Source organism: Rhododendron vialii, chromosome 9a (assembly GCF_030253575.1).
Source record: "Rhododendron vialii isolate Sample 1 chromosome 9a, ASM3025357v1".
NCBI lineage: Eukaryota > Viridiplantae > Streptophyta > Magnoliopsida > Ericales > Ericaceae > Rhododendron > Rhododendron vialii.
This window is the reverse complement of record NC_080565.1, coordinates 35891980-35913808: the sequence shown is the minus strand read 5'-3', so window position 1 is coordinate 35913808 and position 21829 is coordinate 35891980. Positions and strand designations below refer to the sequence as shown.

At 37.9% G+C, this 21829-nt stretch overlaps 3 protein-coding genes across 4 annotated transcripts in view; 1 reads left to right on the top strand and 2 right to left on the bottom strand.

Moving 5' to 3' along the window:
• Window positions 1–10580, bottom strand: part of LOC131300112 (mannose-1-phosphate guanylyltransferase 1) — a 58059-nt gene extending 47479 nt beyond the window's left edge. The window contains exon 1 of the mRNA XM_058325802.1: window positions 10571–10580. The gene's annotated coding sequence lies outside the window, so the exon portion shown is untranslated. The remainder of the gene's footprint in view (window positions 1–10570) is intronic.
• LOC131300113 (AT-hook motif nuclear-localized protein 15-like) lies at window positions 10374–12175 on the top strand. 2 transcript variants are annotated; one of them, XM_058325803.1, is made up of 3 exons: window positions 10374–10513; window positions 10623–10966; window positions 11085–12175. In XM_058325803.1, exon 3 carries the CDS (start codon window positions 11087–11089, stop codon window positions 11900–11902), a length of 816 nt encoding a protein of 271 aa, XP_058181786.1. In that variant the 5' UTR covers window positions 10374–10513; window positions 10623–10966; window positions 11085–11086; the 3' UTR covers window positions 11903–12175. The 2 variants fall into 2 exon arrangements, with proteins under 2 accessions (XP_058181786.1, XP_058181787.1); XM_058325804.1 differs by lacking the exon at window positions 10374–10513 and having other exon boundaries at window positions 10890–11007.
• Window positions 12176–20495: 8320 nt separating this feature from the next.
• Window positions 20496–21257, bottom strand: LOC131299848 (LOB domain-containing protein 33-like). Its single transcript, XM_058325421.1, has 2 exons — window positions 20979–21257; window positions 20496–20885 (listed from the first exon to the last, which is right to left on the bottom strand). Exons 1-2 carry the CDS (start codon window positions 21255–21257, stop codon window positions 20496–20498), a joined length of 669 nt encoding a protein of 222 aa, XP_058181404.1.
• Between the last annotated feature and the right edge of the window lie 572 nt (window positions 21258–21829).

Sequence of the window (21829 nt, the reverse complement as noted above, 5' to 3'; positions counted from 1 at the left end):
CATGCCACGTGTCACTCAATCGACGAGGATAAGAAAAATCACAGATATGGAGCAAACAGTGCCCAGATAAGTTTATTCACTGCTGTATTTTATGCTCTGTTTTGTGCCTATAAAATTGCATGTTTGTAGCTAGCTTGATATTGTGCTGAAAATCTGATCTGTATTTGCTGCGTTTCTGTTCATGAGTTGGTGACTGTTTTATTGGTAATATTTGTTTGTGATTTGGCCCCTTATTCCCCCCCAACAACAGTACTACTTAAAAGGAAACATTCTAATTCAGACATATTTATATATATATCAATCTGTTCTCTCATCGGATTTCTCAACTTCCTCCAAGAGCCAAACATAGGCTCGAATACCAGCAAGAATCCCGTGGAAAAGCCCGTTGAACATCAGAATTCTTGCTCTGAAAAACACGCAGGCAGGAGCAGCACATGACTGTTTGGAAAGCAGCAGGTGTTTTCGAATTACTCCTACCACATGCATGGCTAGCTGTAAAAACTTGGAATGCCTGCCAAGGTGAAGCTTTTGAACAAAATCTCATTGGTGCTTTGCTTCCTCGCCAAGTCGCCATAAAACTAAAATGTGGTACAAAAAAGGAGAGGATTTTTAAAGCTCTGAGTTTCTCACGAAAGAAATCAAGGTTAACTAAAAAAAAGAAGAAGCAAAATTGACAATATGGTTGTCATTGAGTTATCATTAAAAGTGTGTAGTTAAAAGTTTTTAGTAACTTTTATCTGTCATTATAGGTGAAAAACAATCACTAAAAACTTTTAACTACACATTTTTCGTGACAGTTCAGTGGCTTTTTTGTCACTGTACGTCACGCTCTCTCTCTCTCTTTTTCTTTTTTAGATGATATTAAATGTTATTGGAGAAATTATTTGGTGCTCTTTAAAAATCACCATGCACCCACCTAGGCCTGTCAATGGGCCAGATCCGATCCGGATCCGACAGATCCGGATCCAATAAGACCCAAACCCGATCTGGATCCGATAAGACTCGAATCCGATAGTGGTAATCCGGATCCGAAAATCTGAATCCGATCTGAAAACTTTTTTACTTTAACAATTTTAGCAATATATATATATATATATATATATATATATATATATTTCAAAAAAATACAAAAAAAATTTCAATATTTTCCTAAAAAAATTTAAAAAAATTAAAACAAAAAGTAAAAAATAAAAATACATCTTCTTAAACATTTTTTTTTTCAAAATAAAAATTTACTGTTTTTTTTAAAAAAAAATTAAAAAAATAAAGTTCGGATTCGGATCGATAACGGATTTAATCCGATCCGATCCGATCCGTATTTGGATTACCGGATTCGGATTATCGGATTATCGGATCGACATTATCGGATTTGGATTTTTCGGATCGGATCCGGTCCATTGACAGGCCTACACCCACCCCCATTTTTTTGAGATCTCGGGAGAGTATGTACTGCTTAACTGGCTCCGTTCCGCTTTCTTTCTGAATCTTCTTTTTCAAAAAGAAGTTAATTTCAAACTTAAATATAACGAAAATGAAAAATAATATTTCAATTTTTTTTGCACCGTTTAAAAGATCTCAATGAAATCTATTAATAAGATCTTTAAAACAATATTCATATTGGTAAGAAAATTATTTGTGTAAACACGTGATTTTTAGTTTGAAATTCTCTTCCTTTTCTAAAAGTTCATTTTTTAAGAAACCGGAACGGGACCTTAGTTGTATACGTACATGTTTGTGCACCATGGGATTAATAAACACAGGAAATATATGATCAAAGAAATTTAAAAAATGTTACTATTAGTATTTTATTGGCAAAGCAGGAGCAGTGAATAGTTTTGGGAGCGGAGGGCAAAATCGTCATGTTTCTGACATTGGCATTCAGAATCTATATACTCCGTATAAAGTATATCTTGTCGGGGCTGGAAGACAGCAGTAAATTTGACCCCCGCAATCCCACCGAGATCTAACCTCCCCTGTGCGCACCGTACCCCAGACCAACCCTTCCCTTTGGACGCCTCTTCGTTTTCTTTTTGTTTATATATTTTTTTAAAATTGATAGTGTTACTTGTAACTAGTTAGGTTTGAACTTCAGTCGAATGCATAAAAATATATGGTGCTTATTACTAGAGTACTGCAACTGCACTTGTTAAGAGCCTGTTCAACGGGCTCACATATACGTGACACGTAGGCCTATCAATGGATCGGATTCAATCCGAAAAATTTGATCCCGATCCGGATCCGATAACATCGATCCGATAATCCGAATCCGGTAATTTGAATACGGATTGGATCAGATTAAATCTATTATCAATTCGAATCTGAACTTTATTTTTTTCAAATTTTTTTTTAAAGTAAAATTTTATTTTGAAAAAAAATATTTAAGTTGTATTTTTTTTTAAAATTTTTTTTCGGAAAATATTTTTTTTGCTAAAATTTTTGAAGTAAAAAAGTTTTCGGATCCGGATTACCACTATCGGATTCGAGTCTTATCAAATTCGGGTCTTATTAGATCTGGATTGGATTCGGATCTGTCGGATCCGGATCGAATCCGCCCTATTGACAAGCCTTGTGGCACGTTTGGTTTCTAGATTATTGTTTATTGAAAAGATTAAAAATGATGATCGATTAATGATTGTGATATATATGTATATATAAATATATTAGGGTTTGCCCGTGTCTGAAGACACGGCGCAATATGAGATCTAATTAGTGGTAATTGTGCAATTAATATTGTTTGAGAGAGAGAGAGAGAGAGAGGAAGATCCGAAGGATTTGTGGAGCAAATCAATATTTAGGATTTATAGAGAGATAAGATTCAAAAACCGTTCTTCCTTATTACATATATATATATGTAATAAGGAAGAACGGTTTATATATATATATATATATATACATATACAGTGGGGTTCTCCTGAGGGATCCCGGATTTTGGTGTGGTGCGGGATGTTGTTGTGAGCCGTTGGATTTGAATCCAACGGCCAGGATAAGACATAGCCATTAAAACCCAAATAATTACACTTTCCCCCCTAAGCCCTTACACTTTCCCCCTTCACCATCCATTCACGCAGAACGCAGAACAGAGAGAGAGAGAGAGAGAGAGAGAGAGAGAGGAAAACGAAGAACGAAGCTTGCGGGCGACGATTGACGAACGAAGAGGAGAAGAAGACCAAAGACGAACGAAGATCCACCGAGGTCTCTCTGTCACTCTCTCGAAAAAATACCAAAAATCTGGATCGCAAGAAATTTTGAGAGAAATTTGAATTTTTTTTTTTTAGGACAAACGAAGCCCGACGAAGAACGAAGAGGAGAAGGAGAACGAAGAAGCTCGACTGGAGACCAACGGCCGTCCATTGAGGTATCTCTGTCTCTATCTCGGAAAAAAAAACAAAAAATTTCGATCTGCTGAAATTTCTCAAAAATTTGGGTTTTTTTTTTAAAGGACGAACGACGAAGAACGAAGAGGAGAAGGAGAATGAAGAAGCTCGACTAGAGACCAACGGCCGTCTACTGAGGTCTCTCTGTCTCTATCTCGAAAAAAAAAAATATTTGGATCGGCCGAAATTTCTCAGAAATTTGGGTTTTTTTTTTTTTTAGGACGAACGACGAAGAACGAAGAGGAGAAGGAGAACGATGAAGAACGAAGAGGAGACCAACGCTCGTCCACTGAGGTCTCTCTCTCGAAACATTTTTGTCGAACCCTATTTCGTAATAACCAAGTTCTGACTTCTTTTCCAATTTCTGAAAAGATCCAAGGCACTGAAAACATTTTTTTGAAGTTAACATTTTTGAATCTTAACTATCCAAGGACTGTCTTAGCATTTTCCATTATGCACAAATCTCGGTAAAGGTCATCTTATAGAAGTTAGGGTTAGGGTTTATTACAGTTCGATTTCTGTGTGAAACCCATAATTTCAAAACATAGGAACTTTGATTTCTCTTTATATTTCTGTGTTTATGAGGGTTTGAGTTCAAGTTATTAGGGTTCAGAAGATTTTGGCATAAAAATTCTTAAAGATTGGGGCCTTCCATAAATTGGCCAAGTGTTGGCCAATTTTATTTCTTCGTAGACTCGGCCGACACTCATAGGATGCCAAATCCATGCATACAGAATACAGTTTGTTAGACTTTTGTCTAACAAGAGACAAAGCCATTACATTTGGCCAACTAACTATGCTTCCAACAAACTACGCTATTCCGTTTACCCTCATACAGATTTGAAAAGGAAAAACAATTAATCCATGTTACTTATTTGTGTTATTCATGAACAAAAGTTCTATTCTGTGTTTGGTAAGCTGCCATTGATCTTAGGTGTTTTGTCGAAACCTTTAGCTATAGCATCGTGTGGATGTACTTTATAGACAATTTAATCTATCGTTTGTCTCTGTTTTTGCTTTAATGAAATGGTATTGCCTTCAGGTCTAGCATATTTTGGTAGAAAACTCCTTGTTTCATTTTGATCCTTGTTCTGTTACCAACGTGGTAGAGAATTGCATCTAGCATATAGTGGCATTTTGGGTGGGAGTGATTATACCTTGAAACAAACATGAGTGACCAGCCCAAAGCTGAAAAGTGAATTCCAGTTCTTTTCCATTTCTATGCTTGGTGCTTGTTCTTTTGCTGATACTAGTCTGAATGTGTTGGTTCTTTTGCTGATCTTATTTGCAGGTGCTGGAGTTGAAAAGCTCACAAACTTAGCCTATTTGTAGGTGTTGAGTTGGAAAGCTCTACTTCGGTTCCAGTTGATGCTACTTGGGGGTTTTGATGTATAGAAGGAAGAGGAGTTACAAGCTTGATTTGTCTGTATCCGTGTTGGGTCCAAATTAGTTTTGGGCACATAATGAGAGAGAAGTGTTAGAGCATGTTTGTACATCCAGAGCTCATTAATCTGTTAGAGCATGTTTGTACATCTTTGTAGTGTTCCTTGTACATCTTTGTAGTGTTCCTTGTTATACATGTAGAAGTGTTCCTTGTTTGTACATCTTTGTAATCTCTAATGTGCAGTCCAATTTGATGCTTCTAACTCTCAAAAACTTTTTGTTGAAGTCAACCGTAATGAAAGTTCAGGAATTTGGTTGAAAATGGTAATGTTTTGTGTTTTTGCTTTGATTTCGAGCGTGTCCATATCCTTGGGCTATGCTTTCCTTGTAGTTTGTGGGAGCATTTAGGCATAGTTTTGTACCCTTTTGGCCAAAGACACAAGAGTTTGATAATGAACACTAGAGACTTTGGCCAGAGAAGTGTGAGGTTAATCCAAATTGAGCCAAACTTTAGGGATAATCCAAATTGAGCCACATGTCGAACTTCCAAATGACATACCAAAGCAAACAAAAACCAGAAATGAAAACTACAGTGATGGATCAAGCATGACTCCATCAATTAAACCATTATTTTCTGTCTATTATTCCTCCAAATCAAACATATACATAGTGTCATCCACAAGAAGCACCATGAAAAGTAATACAAAGAGCAATTAAACTCAAAAACTCTTCAATCAAACTCCAGAATAGGAAAACATAGTTAACACTAAAATTCAAATTGTGTCTCCAAAAGTATCGCTCCCGTTCATACAACGGCGATTATGCGCATCGATGCGATTGTCTTCCACTTGAAAAAATTATGTCTCAACTGACAGAACTCCATCTCAATTTCATCCTCTGCGGTTTATTTACACTCGATAAAAATATCTACATGAGGACACCCCTCAAGCACTTTATTAATTTGACGACGAATCTCCAAATCTGTCTTCATGCGGTTTCACCTTGTCACAAGGATTTGTTATTTTGCTATTAACCGAATCAATTGACGAGGGACTACCAATTCCGCAACCCGAAGCCACAGATTCATCTGTATAGACAAGCAATATGGGGAACACAATTGAATAACAGTCCAACAAACCAAAGAACATTAATCGGCAGCTAACTCAAGACTGGAAATCAGTTTTAATAGACATGCTAAAATATCCAATAATCGCCAATCACAGTTGAAGGAGAAGCTTCATGCTCGTTCTAAATTTCTAATTGTATCCTTACAAACTACCTTTTTCAGATTCAAAAGAGAATAACATGCACCAAGTCCATAAAAATACTACCAATAACATGCATCATCGACAGTTTAACCATTGCTGTGGGCGGCATGATGCCCCGTCATCATCGTCATCAGGTTAGCATTCATGTTGAATCCTACTATTACTTAACCTTCTCCCCTCTCTTAACAATATGTCCAAAAAGTTACTATATTTTAAAAAATTGTTCTGTTTGAAAGAACAATTTTTCTTCAAAAATGAAAACTGTTTTAGAAATAACAGTCTTCGGAAAATGCATAAAAGCCAAAAAAAGGATCCCTACATTCAGAAAATGGATAACCAATAGTCCAAATGGGAACTTAGCCCAAAAATTCACATCAACAAATCGACAAAACTTCTAATTTTTTTCCCTAATATTGATAACAAATGACTAAACAAGAGATGTTCTTCTGTTTTGTTTTGAGTTATTATAGGCAATTCCAAGTTGAATCATGTCGGGTGCAAAAAGAACAAGAACCGAAATTTCAGAGTAGAAAAAAGCAGAAGGAATGAACAAAAAAATCTAGCAGTGGCATTCCAATATTCACGAAGTCATTCTCTAACAACATTCCAGAATTAATGTAAAAATTTAGAATTAGGGTTTTTGTAAACCAGAATTTCTGAACCAGAGAGAGACATAATGAAGCCAAACTCAAACCAAAATCAAGTGCAATACATAATGAAGCCAAGCTCAAGCACCCCACTACTGACTAGTCTGCCTATGACACCACGTATGAAAATTAAAAGCATCAAATCTTAGATTACCATTCCGTATGTCGACATAGATGCGTCAAGACTCAAAATTCATAAGTTTTTATTTACGATCCCCACCTCCAGTGAGAGGAATCACCCACTACCATCCACAATACAGTCCGGGGGTTTAACAGAGACAATGGGTACTGAACTTTTTATGATATTTCCCAAAAATAATGTAAATAGTGTAACAACAATCGCCTTCTGGATTTTCCGACAAAATAGTGAATCAATACACCACCACCTGTTCTTTTAGCTCCATCAATGAAATTGAAACACTCCTCAAAATAGTTTGTTGATTTTGAATCCCAAAAAAAAACTAATTTTTTGCCGATTTTCAAATGGGCAAAAAAAGCAGTAACCAGAAACATTTTTTTTTTAAATTTCTGAGAGAGATACCTCGGTGGATGCTAGCTTCAATCTTTTGTCGTCCGTCTTCGTTCTTCTTCTCCTCTTCGTTCTTCGTCGTTTGTTCTAAAAGGCAAAAAACCTAATTTCTGAGAAACCAGAACGATCTAGATCTAGATTTTTTTTTTCATTTTTTTTCGAGAGAGGGAGAGAGATACCTCGGTGGATCTTCGTATATCTTCTTCTTCTTCGATCGTCTTCGTTCTTCTTCTCCTCTTCGTTCGTCTTCGTTCGTCGCGTGGGTTTTCGGCTCTGCTTTTCTCTCTTCGTCTGTCTGCGTGAAATAGCAGTTCCAGAGAGAGAGACCTTCAGTCGTTCTCTTCTCCCGTCCGATCTTCGTCGTTCTCTGGTTCGCGTTTCTTCTTTGGTTCAAGCTTCGTTCTTCGTTTTCCTCTCTCTCTCTCTCTCTCTCTCTCTTTTTCTGCGTTCTGCGTGAATGGATGGTGAAGGGGGGAAGTGTAAGGGCTTAGGGGGGAAAGTGTAATTATTTGGGTTTTAATGGCTATGTCTTATCCTGGCCGTTGGATTCAAATCCAACGGCTCACAACAACATCCCGCACCACACCAAAATCCGGGATCCCTCAGGAGAACCCCACTGATATATATATATATATATATGTCTGTCTGTCTTGAAATAATAGGTGAGATTGTGCGTAACACATGCTTAGTTTGACTTCTTTTGATTTGAGCGAGTGAGAATCATTTTTGACTAGGAGAGGGACATCTCCTCCCAGGTAAAAGAGTTATGCGGCTATGACTTCTCAAAATCGCTTTAGAGCTCTCACAACCCTAGAGAGAGAGAACAAAACGTATCTTGCTCATGTGTTTAGTGTTTATTGGTAGTTGATATAATTATTTTCTTTTTTGTTGCATAAAAATGCATTTTTGTTTGCGAGTTTTATGAGTGAATGGTTGAAATTGTTGCATTGGACCCGAAGGAGCCGTACAACCATTCCTCAGCAGCACAGGGAAGTAATAAAAGAATAAGAGAATAAGGGCCCGATTGGATGCCGTATGAGTTTTGGGTGTATTATTTATGAAGGGGTGATAAAATAGTAAGAGGTATTAGTTAAGAAGGGAAGGCCTACATTGATGTGATATTTATAGAGAGTGTATTAAAAAGTAGATGGTTTTGATGATATATTAGAAAATGGGGATAAAATAATATGCCGTTTGGATAGAGGATAAATTGGGTGTATAAGGAAGGGTATATAATGTAAAAAGCTGTTAAATGACTCATTTGTCCTTGTGCAGTATGAAATTAGATTATTCATTACATTAATTGAATAATTACATAACCAAATATATTTAATTATTTTGACATTTATGCTATAATAAGTTATTTTACTAAAAAAAATTTAAATAATTGAATTTTAAAAAAATTAAAATGTATTTCACTGTAATGAAACTTTTTTTACTTGTCTTACTCTTTATTATACTTAAAAAATATGATTTTTAATTAATTATATAATTAATTTTTACCTCCTCTCCTCTAAACACGTTATCCCTTTTATTCTTACATTTTTTTTAATTAAAAAACACCTTTCCAACCACTCCCTTCTTCTCTCCCACTTTTTCCCAGATTACCTTGACCTCCCCCCTCTCTCCGATATCTCTCTCTCTCTCACCATCTTCGACCATCTCTTTCTCTCTCGTGGGTTCTCTCTCACTTTCTTCTCCACCAATTCTCTTCTTCTCCTTCTGCGTGATTTCTAGGGTTTTGGTGTGGGCAAATCCGAAATTCTCTTCTCCCTCTGGCTCACAGTTGGCTGACAGTGGCAGGGGCGATTCGCAGCGGCGACGCGCAGTAGCAGTGGCGGTGGGTGTTTGGTGAGGTAAGGGTTCAAAAATTTTGAATTGTGTAGGAGTTTAGTTGTTGAATTTTCAATTTTTTTAAAAATTGGGTTTAGGGTTTTCTGGGCTAGGGTATTGGAGGTTGAAGATGAAACGAAGAGGATGAAGATGGGGGATTAGGGAGAGTAGAAAGGTCAGAAAAGCACCTGTATTACGCCGGATTATCTATTGCTCGGTCTCGAGGTAGCTATAATTTAGTACCCCTTCCACCGGATTGGGGTGTATACGGAAAGAAGGGGAGAAGCCAATACAGGTGCAAATAGGGTTACCAAAGCAACCTAAACCAGTCCCATCACCCCCTTAATAGGGTGTATTCCACAATACACACCTTGCCAAAACTGCATCCAATCGACCCCTAACTTATTACAGAGGAGCTGTGAAATAGTTTTTCACGGAAATGTTTAATCTTGATTATCCAAAAGTGTTATCTATTATCGCTAGTAGATTGTTTTTAATCCAAATCGTTCAAAATATTTTTAAATGACAGAAATTGAACTCCGTAATAATTGATTCACGGAGCTCCAAGAAATAAGTTATTATCAAAGAATAATGGGAAAGTAACAAAAGAATAATACTCCCTCCGTCCCAATTTATTTGTCCAATCGTCGAAATTCGTGTCTTTCAAAAATATATTTATATATTACATTTTATAACATTTTTTATGATTTTGAAGATTTTGTATAATAAAACTAATTGAGATCTATCAAACAAGATCCATATTGAATATTAAAAACATTACGAATTGAAAATTATAGACAATTTTTTGAGAGGTCAAACGCTCTCAAAAAGTCAAAAAGAGGACAAACAAACCGGGACGGAGGAAGTACCATATCATCACCATGTAAAATATAGTACTCCTTTCGTTCGCATTTAATAGTTTTTTTTAGAAGTTTGTGTCATTTTTCAATCTTGTAATTTATAATATTTTATGTAATTTTGAAAATGTTATCTTATAGAACTAATTGAGATTTATCAAATAAGATTTATATTGGATATAAAATTTATTAATTATTAATTTAAAAATATAACTTATTTTTTATCTGATTAGAATTGAACGAGGGATTATTAAATTCGGACGGATGGAGTAATTACAACAATACTTCCCTCAACAGACTACCAGGAACAACAAAAACCTTCAAAAAAAAAACTGTCAATTAATTGTACATTACAGTACAGTACAGTACAGTAGATAAAGAAACAAAGCAATGGGGAGATACTTATCGTACGCTTGGGGGCAGGGCAGGGCAGGCTTAACCAACCCTGTTAAACGTACACCCAGTGCCATTTACGGTAACAACTCCAGAACAGAAGCCCCAGAACGGAACCCCTCCCCCCGTACTGAGAAACTCCGAAATCTGGCTGATGCTGATGCACTGATGCTGTGTTGTGTTACACAAGCTGACGACTCAAGTTTGAACACTGAGCTGATTATTAAAGGTGCTACCTTAGATCTCTAATTTCTGTTTTCAGATTTCCTGAACTGGGTTTTTTTTTTCCCCCCCCTTCTTCTTCTTCTTCTTCACTGAATCAGTTCCTGCTTTAAAAGATTAGGGTTTCTTGCGAAACGAAGAAAACCCTGGTGGTCGGTAGCTCATCTTTGCTTACTTCTTCATTTGGATCTCAAATTCCGGATTTCTTACAACATATAGCTATCAGACTCTGCAAAAAGTAAGGGAGGCAAAAAAAAAGAAGAAGCTAGCTTCAGCTTCGCCTTGTACTCTTGCTACTCCATAGATATATTTATCTTGCTACTCCATAGATATATGTATAGAGAAAGCGAAGAAACAAGAACAGCAAAGTGAAGAAAGCGAAGTTCCAAGATCCCCCAGTTGATTTTTCCGACATAAAGAGAGAGTGAAACAAGAACAGCAAAAGGGCAACAAAAAGAAGGTTAGAATAAGGAAGGGTTTCATTGTTTGACTTCTTAATAGGTTTCGTTGAAATTTCTGTTTTTTTTTTTTTTTTTGAAGCACTGATTCTGAATCTAGGGTTTTTGTTGCATTTTCAGAAATGTCAAACAACCGGTGGTGGGCAGAAGATGTACCGACCACGACCGCCGACGCCAGAGGTGGAACCAATTTAAACACAAACCCTAACCCCGAAAATGGAGAAATTCAAGAATACACTAGCGGAGAACAAGCCGAAGTCGGAGACCAGTTCAACGCCGGAGGAGCCCTCGAAATCTCGGAACCTTCAAGCTCCGGCCGCCGTCCTAGAGGCCGACCACCTGGATCCAAAAACAAGCTGAAGCCACCAATCGTCATAACCAAGGAAACGCCAAACGCACTCCGAAGCCACGTGTTCGAAATCACAAGCGGCGGTGACGTGGCCGGGGCCATTGTCGGCTTCGCCGAGCTCTGTCGCTGCGGCGTGGTGGTGCTCAGCGGGAGCGGCGTCGTAACCGACGTCACTCTCCGCCAGCCATCCGTCGTGGGGAGCGTGATGACGCTCCCCGGGCGGTTCGAGATTTTATCACTTTCGGGCTCTTTGTTCCCCTCTCCTGCGCCGCCGGGGGCAAGTGGATTGACAGTGTATTTAGCCGGCGGGCAGGGGCAGGTGGTTGGGGGGATTGTCGTAGGGCCGTTAGTGGCGCTGGGGCCGGTGATGGTGGTGGCGGCGACATTTTCGAACGCGGTTTACGAGCGGTTGCCGGTGGAGGATGAGGCGGCCGCGGAAGGTGGAGAGGGGGTAATGCAATTGGAGCAAAGTCCAGGGGTAAATCTGGGTCATGAATACAATCTAGTAACCCCTAATTTGGTTCCAAATGGTCAGATGCCTCATGATATGTTTTGGTCTACTCCTCCTCCCCGTCCGCCGGGTTTCTAAACATCATTTGAGAGAGAGAGAGAGAGAGAAAGAGATGGTTAGTGTTGTTCATGATATTCTGAGTGCACATGTAACCCTAGGTGTTGATTAAGCAAGGTAGAGAAACACTTGACCTATTTGTAGAATTTGACTCAATGTAGTGCAAGATTGTGCATTAGGTCTAGCTAGCTAGGTGGTGTTGTGGAGTTCTTTTTGTGCATTATTAGATTGTGCAAATTGGTCTTAAAATGTTGAATTTTTCTTGATTATTTTAAAAAGAAAAAAACTTATTTGGTTCTTTGATTCTCGATCTTCTGTTAATTAATCACGATATTTGTGGAAGTTTTAGTTTGCGTTGGTGCAGGCAGGCAGGCAGGCAGTTGATGATCGGAAAGTTGAAGTAGTAAAGAAATATTGGAGCTGAAGCCGTTCACTACTTACGAGAGATTAATTAATTGAGAAAAGCTCTTAAATGGTAAGCTGCTTCTTAATTAATCAAAACACCTTAATTAATTCTCGACTATTTCCCACAAACCTGCAATTGCATGCTTAATTAATTAGTGATGAGCTTGGACAGTAGAATGATAAAGTTTTAAATTAGATTCCGTAAATAATATAGTACCAAGATAAACTTAACGTGCTCTAAATATCATGAAATCATTGTTCAAAACAAAAGTTAAAAGGAAGATTATTTTGGCACTCCAATTTTTTATGGTAACACTCCAAAAATTGTCTTTTAATGTGCCTTGCTATGTATAATTTTTACGGTAAAAGACATATTTTAAAGTGTCATAATAAAAAAATTGAGTGCCAAAATCATTTTTCAAGTTAAAATTACCTAATTTTTTATTTAAAGTGGCAGTGCACGCCTTGTCATCAATGTAGTTCTTAGGATAGTTCCTTAAATGGGGTTGTCCGAAACTTTGACTCCAATATTTAGGGTTAGATTGGGCGGCCATTCTTCTTGACAATTTTGCAGATTGTCATATATACAGTGGATAAACTGTTCTTCAGCATTAATGGTAGGAGTCAACCATTTACCTAACTTCATTAATGGGTGTCATTAAGTACATCGCAATCAAGCTAGCCTTGTGATTTACTCCCGGATAAACATTATGAGACGCAAAGCCGGCCCAGGCGCATCCCCAAGATGCCCCATTTTTGGGGCATCCCAATTTTTTTTTAGTATTTGGTTTGGATAGGACTCTTTTTCTAGGAATGGTTCGGTCCAAGTTTCAGAAGTAAGACCCAATCTCTTGAGAATTGATAGTGAAGTAGTAGAACTTTCTACTTGTAAAAGATTATTTGCCTTCATTGTTTTCTTCAACTAGCGATGTGAAACTATAAGTGAAAGGCTTTATTTTACAACTTGTTTGTCTCATATCGACAGAGCAAAGGCTCAATTGGCAAAGTGTTCACCTATAAAGCCCTCTACTACACCTGTTCCACTTGCATACGGAGTGGTTGCACATGAAAGCAACACGTGGGTAGCAAGTATCGGAATTAAATTTAAAATTATTTTGAAGGGAAATTTCAAATTTTGAAATATATATATTAATCAAGGGGATTTAATACTACGGAGTATATTATTTTGGCTTTCTTTGACTGTTTTTTTTTTCCATAAAAATTGTACAGCGTTTAGGGCACTATTCTTAGAACAGGCCTTGGGCACCTAAATACCTTGGGCCGGCGTTGATGAGAAGGGAGTATACAACTTTCTAGAACTAAGACGGAACTGGGTACTTGTAGGGCTCCCCTATAGGGTATTGGTATCTGTTTAACGATTCATGAAAATTTTAAAATTACGATTCTATCGATAGTTATGTAACTTATATTACATGTTTATATCAAACTTAATTTTTGTACTCTTGCACACTAGACTTTAGAATAGAAGCCTTTCAATTGTGGGAATTTTGAATGAAATTTCAACCGTCAATGTAAAGTTCACAATTAAGTCGACATGCATATGATATAGAAAGCTAAAGAACGGTTACAGAAGTTGTGTCGAGTCCTCATAAGTTCTCTTTCCGGAATAGAATCCATTCTCCTCGAAGTAACTTTCACTTCGATAGAAGCCGACAATGATTTTACCAAGGCTTCGAGTAGTGCGAGCTAGATATATAGGCTAATCACCAGGCTGCTTTAATTGGAATATTTTAGTCGCTGGAGACGGGAATAGATGAATCTAGAGCATGCCTTATAAGTGGGAGGTTGCTTGTGTTGTTAGTTAGGATATGCAACTAGCTAGGATATAACTTATAAGTGTGAGAGGGAAGAAAAACCCTTTCTCAGAATGACAACATGAATATCTGTTTTTCTCAGCTTCTTTGCTTACACAATGTAAATGTGGCTATATTTTAATTTTGCTAATGGAATTTAGAAGTTTCTATTGTACTACTAATTCGAATCGGATTTAATGATGGAGATCGTTATGACTTGGACTTTTTCCACGTCATCCATCGTTAGCTTTCTATGTTTATATTTTATCAGAAGGGAAAAAAAGCTTTCTATGTTTATATTGGTCTATTATTTCCGTTATAACCCAATATGTAGTTGTAATTAGTAATGCAGCTGCCTGATCTATATATCTAGACGCATGGTGGAACGAGTGGCCCTAGCTAATTAACGGAATCTGGTCGAGTTTGATCCATCTTGGAAAAGTATGGCTAGAATGTGTTGACAAGTGCTGATAATCACATGGGGCCGTTCCGACTTAATTGGTAGGTTTCTATGTTTATATTTACTAGAAGGAAAAAAAAGCTATCTATGATTTTATTGGTCTATTATTACCGTTATAACCCAATATGTAGTTGTAATTAGTAATGCTGCTGCTTGATCGATCTAGACGCAGAGTGGAACGAGTGGCCCTAGCTAATTAATGGAATCTGGTTGAACTTGATCCATGTTGTAAAAAGTATGGCTAGAATGTGTCGACAATATTTCCATGATGTGAAGATGAACACACTGATAATCACAAGAGGTCATTCCGAATTTATTCTTGATCAATACCTATTCTTTTTCGATGTTTATTCCTTCAAGTTTTAGATACAGCTTCACTTTACCATTCCCACTATTATTGCATCTGATCTTGCAAACATACTGCACTTAATTGTTTGTGGAATAATACATACCGTGGAATAATACATACCGTACGTATAGTACTTAGCATGTTATCTTGTCCCTCCTACCCCCCCCCCCCCCCCGAAAGAAGAGGCCTGTACTAGTTTTCGTGACTCGCATTCTCGGATTCTTTTTCTTTTCTTTTTTTAATTTGCCAATCCCAGTAGGTTGAACTAATCATTCTCCCTCCTAATATGGCGTGTCTGCAGTTCACAGTTTGAGCGCAAAGGGCAGTCTAAGTGATCGCTACTGTCCCAAAGTATTTTTATTGGTCCAGATTTATCAAAAGTATCTCAATATTGATTATGGAGATAAATGGCCGAGATTCAATTGTAGAGGTCTAGGCCAACTGCGCAAGAAGCCGGGTGCTTCCCGTTGGAGTTCTTGCGTCATCTTTGGATCAAGTTATGATTTTTGTCCTGATTTTGTCTTGCGATCAGTCCAATGGTAAACACACATCTCTCCTTAGGAAACGAGTTGTTCGGTAAGTTCCAATTTGAGTATTTTTCCAGAGCAATTAGCAGATCAAACACTTTATCATGAAATTGCTTACAGGTAGGAAGAAGTTGGCGTGGATTCCAGCTTAATCTGGCATTTTAGAGCCATTAATTAGCTGAAACCAAATCAACTTGGAAAAATTCCGTCATGTGTAAATTCAAGTACCGTGAGTTGTGGGTCACCTAGAATAACCTATCTAATGTGTTAGTGTGTTTGATTTAGTACTTTTTTGGGGGGTATTCTTTCTGCTTATTAAGTGTTCGGGTTTTTCATTTTTCGCAATTCCGTTTTGGTAGTTATTATAGTTGCTCGTAAGCTAATTATATATATATATATATATATATATATATATATATATATATATATATATATATAGTTGAATCCCTCTTCAGATGCTTTTGGCAACTATTGAGATTGCTGCAGGTCTTACGAAATGGTACTATAGCAAAATCGGTGCAGTTAGAAGTGGCATCTCTTCATGGTACATGTTGCAAAAGGGCACAACTCTGGATGTGTGCAGATGTTTGCGTAACTGGCAGAATAAATACTATACAAATGGACACCCTGCATTATCAAAAAAAACAAAATGGACTTAGTCGTACTTCGGTGGTTATGTTTCCGCGATTCTATAGCATCAAACCAAGAGGCATTTTGTGGGTCTTGGCTGATGCAATATTTGATTAATTCCTCAAAATTTTAGATTTTCACCTAGCTTGGCTTGCCAACTGGAGCTTTTGATTGTGGATGATGGCTGATGCTACATGCTGAACTCCTTTTCAAAGGATCCCTACCGTAAAGAAGCCATCTCCCTCGTTCAGAAACGGAATCAGAATTTTATCCTAGCAGTGACGAAATGTATACTAAAAAAATAAACAGATACATTACAATATTAGCTTTAGGGTCAGGACTTGGTATTGATTACTAGTTTTAGCCCTGCCAGTTCCACTTAGGGATCAGAACAGAAAAACAGTAAGTGTTATACCTTAGAGTTTTAGGTTTGAAAAGTGATTGAGTTTGAGTTTTGAGGTTTGAACGGAGGAGTTTGATGGATGGTTGTATGTTGGTGGATCAAAAATGGGTAGTATATTGCTTTGCTTGAATGCCTTTTGTATATCCTTTGATTGCTTTCAACAGAGAGGAGTACAAAAATTGGTAACCAAGTGTACTAACCAAGATGAGAGCCAAAACTTGTAACTTGTTAACTTTCTTTTTTTCTAACCCTTAGGAAGAAAGAGTGGGGAGTATTTATAGTGCAATCACTTTCCATAAATGAAAACCTTCCATTAATAGAAAGATTCCATTAATGGAAAGCAGTCCATTAATGGAACCTACCATTAATAGAATGCTTTTCATTAATGGAAATTTTCTAGAAACCTTCCATTAATAGAAATCCTCTATTAATGGAAAGCATTCCGTTAATGGAAACTATTTCATAAATGGAAAGCTTCCAGAAATTTTCCATAAATGGAAAGTATAAGGTTGGCCGTAACTTTAACCAATGCGAGCGGGTCGTGGATCTACACACGTCAATCAAAGCTGGTTGACTGACAGGTGGTAAATAAACCAACGCGCGCGGAAAGGAAACTTGCGCGCACCAGTTGGGTTCTAGTTAGGTTTAGTTAAGGTTGAAAGGGTATCAAATACTCGAAGCTCAACCACTCGACATTCCCGGAGTGTTCTTGATCCGTTTCATCGTTAGAAAATCAAAAATTGTAAAGAAAAATAAATTAATTTGGAAACCCAAATTGAGGTGTATACAAAAGGTATTTTCAACGGTCCGGATTTAAAAATAAATTCTTCCAAGGAAGAGGTTACATCCGGACCGTTGAAAGCTTTAAAGAAAATTATACTTTTAATCCAATCTTAGGGCGTGTTTGATTGCAGATTTTGTTTTGAAGGGATACGTAAAGAGGTGGGATTATTAATGAGGGGATGAATCATTTATTCATGTTTGTTTTGCACAGGATTCAATTGTAGGATTGTAAATAACATGTTTATTTTGGTTAGGATTAGAATTGAGATTAAGATTAATGTGAGTTTTTACATTGATTTTGCTCAATCGCATCTGGATGGAATTCGTAGTAACACCTCCCCCCTAAACCAATTTTGGGGGATTAATAATCCCATGGGACAACTAATCCCACCCACAAAAACCTTACCAAAGTAAGATATTAGGAGCCCCATAGGATTATTAATCCAATCCCCCCTCCCAAACCTCCTATCAAACACGCCCTTAAACTTTGAAGGCTGGCTTCGTTTATGAATTAGAAGATTAGAAACAATTCGACTATAAAGGAATAAAAGCATAATAAAGTTAAATAAGTTCTCAGTTTATTACTTTGATACTCCATAATTACAAACATTTTATCCGATCGGGGATTCGGGATATCCAATGAATCCGGTTTCTCCGCAGTCCAACTGTCAAATAAGTCGATGAATTTAATCTCGACTGTTCATCTTGACAATTAATGAAAACTTTAAAGGGACCAACGGCCAGAGCACCGTCGGTATGAAGTGTGTCGGTACCTATAGTGGGATTCGACAATTAATGGTTCGGGTTGTAAAGAGTATTCTATTTATCTAATTTATGAAAAATATTTTCGGACTAGATGACAATTGCACTGGGGTTTTTGACGGACCGAAAATAGGTAGAAGAAAAAATAGAGGGTTTTGGACCTTTTGGTCGTCTTGTCCGTCCACTCGTGGCGCGAAGCGTGGCCTCCGTCGACGGCGACGCCCGGCGTCTCCGCTTGTGATCTCTCTCTGTCCTCTTATGCATTCACATAATTATCTTCACGGACTTGCACAGTCGTCTCCAATCCTCACCTTCTCATTTCCATTTGATATTCTGGAATTTGGAAACCTCATTGGACGAAAGCTACACAGAATTAGGGTAATCAGTCAACGAAATCCATTCTTGTTAGCCATAGGTTTCCCCACAGGCAAAATCTATACATGCCAGTGAAATCACCTAGGCGGAGAATCCGTTTGCTTTGGGTTACGCTTCGCAATTGAAATTCACCACCGGCAATATCCAGTAAAGGTGTTGCCTTTAGGGCTTCCTGTCCAGCAAAGTTTACAGCTCCGTGGTTTTAGTGCAGTACTAGATGAAGAATCAAGCCAAGATTCCTATAATGTCTGCTTAAAAGGTTGTAAATTTTTTCCATTTCCCATTTATTCGAGAGAGTGCAATTTCTTTACTTTAGAGAAAGTTTAGACGAAAGTTGGGTTTTGAATAAAGTAATTTACCTAGATTTTGAACATCCGATACTGTTATTTACTGGCGGTCCGATATATTGTTGTATCACATGAGAAATTTTTTGGTGCCGGGTGAGTATGTTCCATGTGTACATCCGGGCCATTCAATACACTTTTGGACGATTCGAATTGAAACTCTCTCACTCCTCTCACCCCAACACTTTCTCTCTCCTTTTTTTTTCTCCAAATCCGAACCGTCCAAAAACATAATGAACAACTTGGATGCGTCGGCACTGAAAAATTTTCCGTATCAAAGATACCTTTGCGTTTCCCAATACCACACTTTAAAACCCTGGACGAAAGTTAGTTTGGAAACAGAGTAGTGTTTCAATATTGCGCTTTTCAAGTGGAAAACTTCTAGGAGAAACATACTATATCTGGGCTGAGAGAACTTTCTTGATAAGAAGAAGACCACATGCTCCAATATAGTGATAATTAAAAGCATGCCCGATGTTAACGATTGGACGAACCTTTAACATAACAGTATGGTCTTATGGTCCTTGGCAAGACTCGTCATTTACATACCATAAAACTTGGCTTCCCCTTTGAAGATCTCTCATTGTGCTAGGACTGGTGCATCCGACTAGGTGAACAAAATTTGCGGAATCGAATAATATTCAGGGCTGCACCTAAAGTCTTGGCATGATACTTCCTAATGGGGAGAGGTGGGAAACGGTTGAAGCAACTCATGATAGGGGGAGGAATTGGGCCAATTGATCAAAATCCATGTACATCGAAAGGAGAGACCGAATTGGAATTTACTTTGGGACCACTTTGAAGGCATGGCTTTATCGGTTATGAGAAGGCTCACAACGTTTTGGAAGACCATCGTACAGTTCAGCTATCCAATTTCTTTCCGGATTTACATATGGCCCTTCGAAGCGTTGAAGGTCAGGCAATAACTCTACTTTGTCTTATTTAATTCTGGGAATACAGACAGAACTTGAGTGGAGCGTGAATATGGAAACTTCAAACTTTATCTTGATGTTTTTTTTCACTTTTTTCTTTACAGTTGGGAAGAAATGTATGTGAGTTGTTCAATCATTGTACATTTAACTAGTATCTTTCTTGATGGCTGCATTTTTTATAATTTGTTTGCATAAGGTGCTTGTTTTTTACAAGGATTTGTGGCTGAGGTGGTTCTGTTCTAGTACATTTTTTGAACTATCTACTGAGGTGGTGTACTAATAAAGTCATCGGTCAAGACAATGATCAATAGAACTGAACAGAACTGCATTTTTTTGAACTATCGATTGAGGTGGTGTACTGATAAAATCATCGGTCAAGACATTGATCAATAGAACTGATCGAACGGAAAGCAGGTATCCTAACATATGGAGATAACGTTAAACAAAAACTAACCCGAGAAACAAACCCCTGAAACGTACCGGTATTTAATTCCTTAATCGTGAATTTAGAAGACTTGGAAGATAGTGCTGCATAAGTGAAAATCTGGCGGAGTTAGTTAAGCCTGGAGAATACAAGCATCGTATTCACCTGGATGGCAGTAGCAAAACTTAGGATAGTACAAAAGTTTTTCCGTTGGGAATGAAAAGCAGCTTATATTACACAAGATCATACCAGTTGCAAAAGCTAGCAACATTTGCAGCTTTGTTTAGGGCATGTTTGGTTATCTCATCTTATTTTGTCTTATCGTGTCCAAATCTAGACACCATCAGACACAAAATGAGCAAATAACACAATATGATGCAAAAACGAAACAAGCCCTTAACTCTGTTCAGTAAACGTTGCTTCCATTGTGTATCCCAAGATAGCTCTCGGAAATCCCAGGGTTCATTCCTCCATAGAGTCTTTCTAAAAGGCTCGAACTCGAGTATGGAGTAGAGGTTTGGTCCTGCAATCCAACTACATTAGGAAGCTGTATGTTCATCTGGGTATAGAGATCTTGGTCTCCTGATATATTATCTCCTGCATGTGAAAATAGTGTAGCTTCTTGTCGACTTAGACAACCCTCTGCTGCATTCATATCACTTTGCTGAGAACAAATCTGAAGCTCATAGTTAAAGTTATTAGTTGCTAACTGAGATGATCCATGACTAGAGCCATCAACTCCGAGGCTAGCCATTTGATTCTCAAGTATTACTATCTCCTCCTGTAAGGTAGCTACCTGCAAAAAAGAAAAGGAAAATGGCGGATCAGAGTCAGACTACTCAATTAGGATTTGTTTGGATGATTCAACTACATCATCATAGAGCAAAACCTGTTGTTGGAGACCAATGATGTGAGCGACACAACCGTATACAGGATCCTGCATCCGAGCCAATGCCTCGTATGATATTGAAGTCGCAGCCTCACCTCGATCAATGATAGGAAGGTGTGACAATAGCTTCGACACGTTGCTTGCACCGAATACCCGGTGCACTGCCGCGAAGTGGGTGGTGGCCTCGTCGTAGGAGAAGTAAGGAGCAAATACGCATTCACTTGTGCACCTTCTCCTCAAGAACTTGCATGCTCCACAGGAAGACCCAAGCCCTGTCATTGTCGAACTCTTTTTTGATTTCTACACACTTCCAACTCAGGCTTTCTTTGTTTTATAGACATGATTTGAAATTAAGTACTTTTTATAACTTGAAAAGGTAAGGGTAAGGGAACCATTGGGTTGGCTTAGTAATCAAGACCTAGAATTTATGATAACGTTTCAGATTCGAAATCTCTTAGGTGCTATCAACTTAATTAGAGTCGGTCCATATAGAGTTTTGCTTTGGTTTTAATTGGAATTCCCACAAGTGGACGATGGAATTGGTTTCCAAGAATTAGTCAAGATGTGCGTAAGCTAGCTTGGATGCTTTAATTATGAAATAAAAGGCAAGTGTAAGTGACAGAACAGTAAATTCTGTTTTAGGTTTCCTTTGGATATATCATACATGGTACCCACTCGGCACATTCGAGCTGTTCGATATACTTTTGGATAGTTTGGATGGAAACATTTTCTCTCATCTCACCCTAACACTTTCTCTCTTCTTTTTCTATCTCCAAATCTGAGCAGTTCAAACACATGATGGACAGCTCAAATGCGCGAGCGGGCACCACGTGGTACCCGCTCGGCATTGG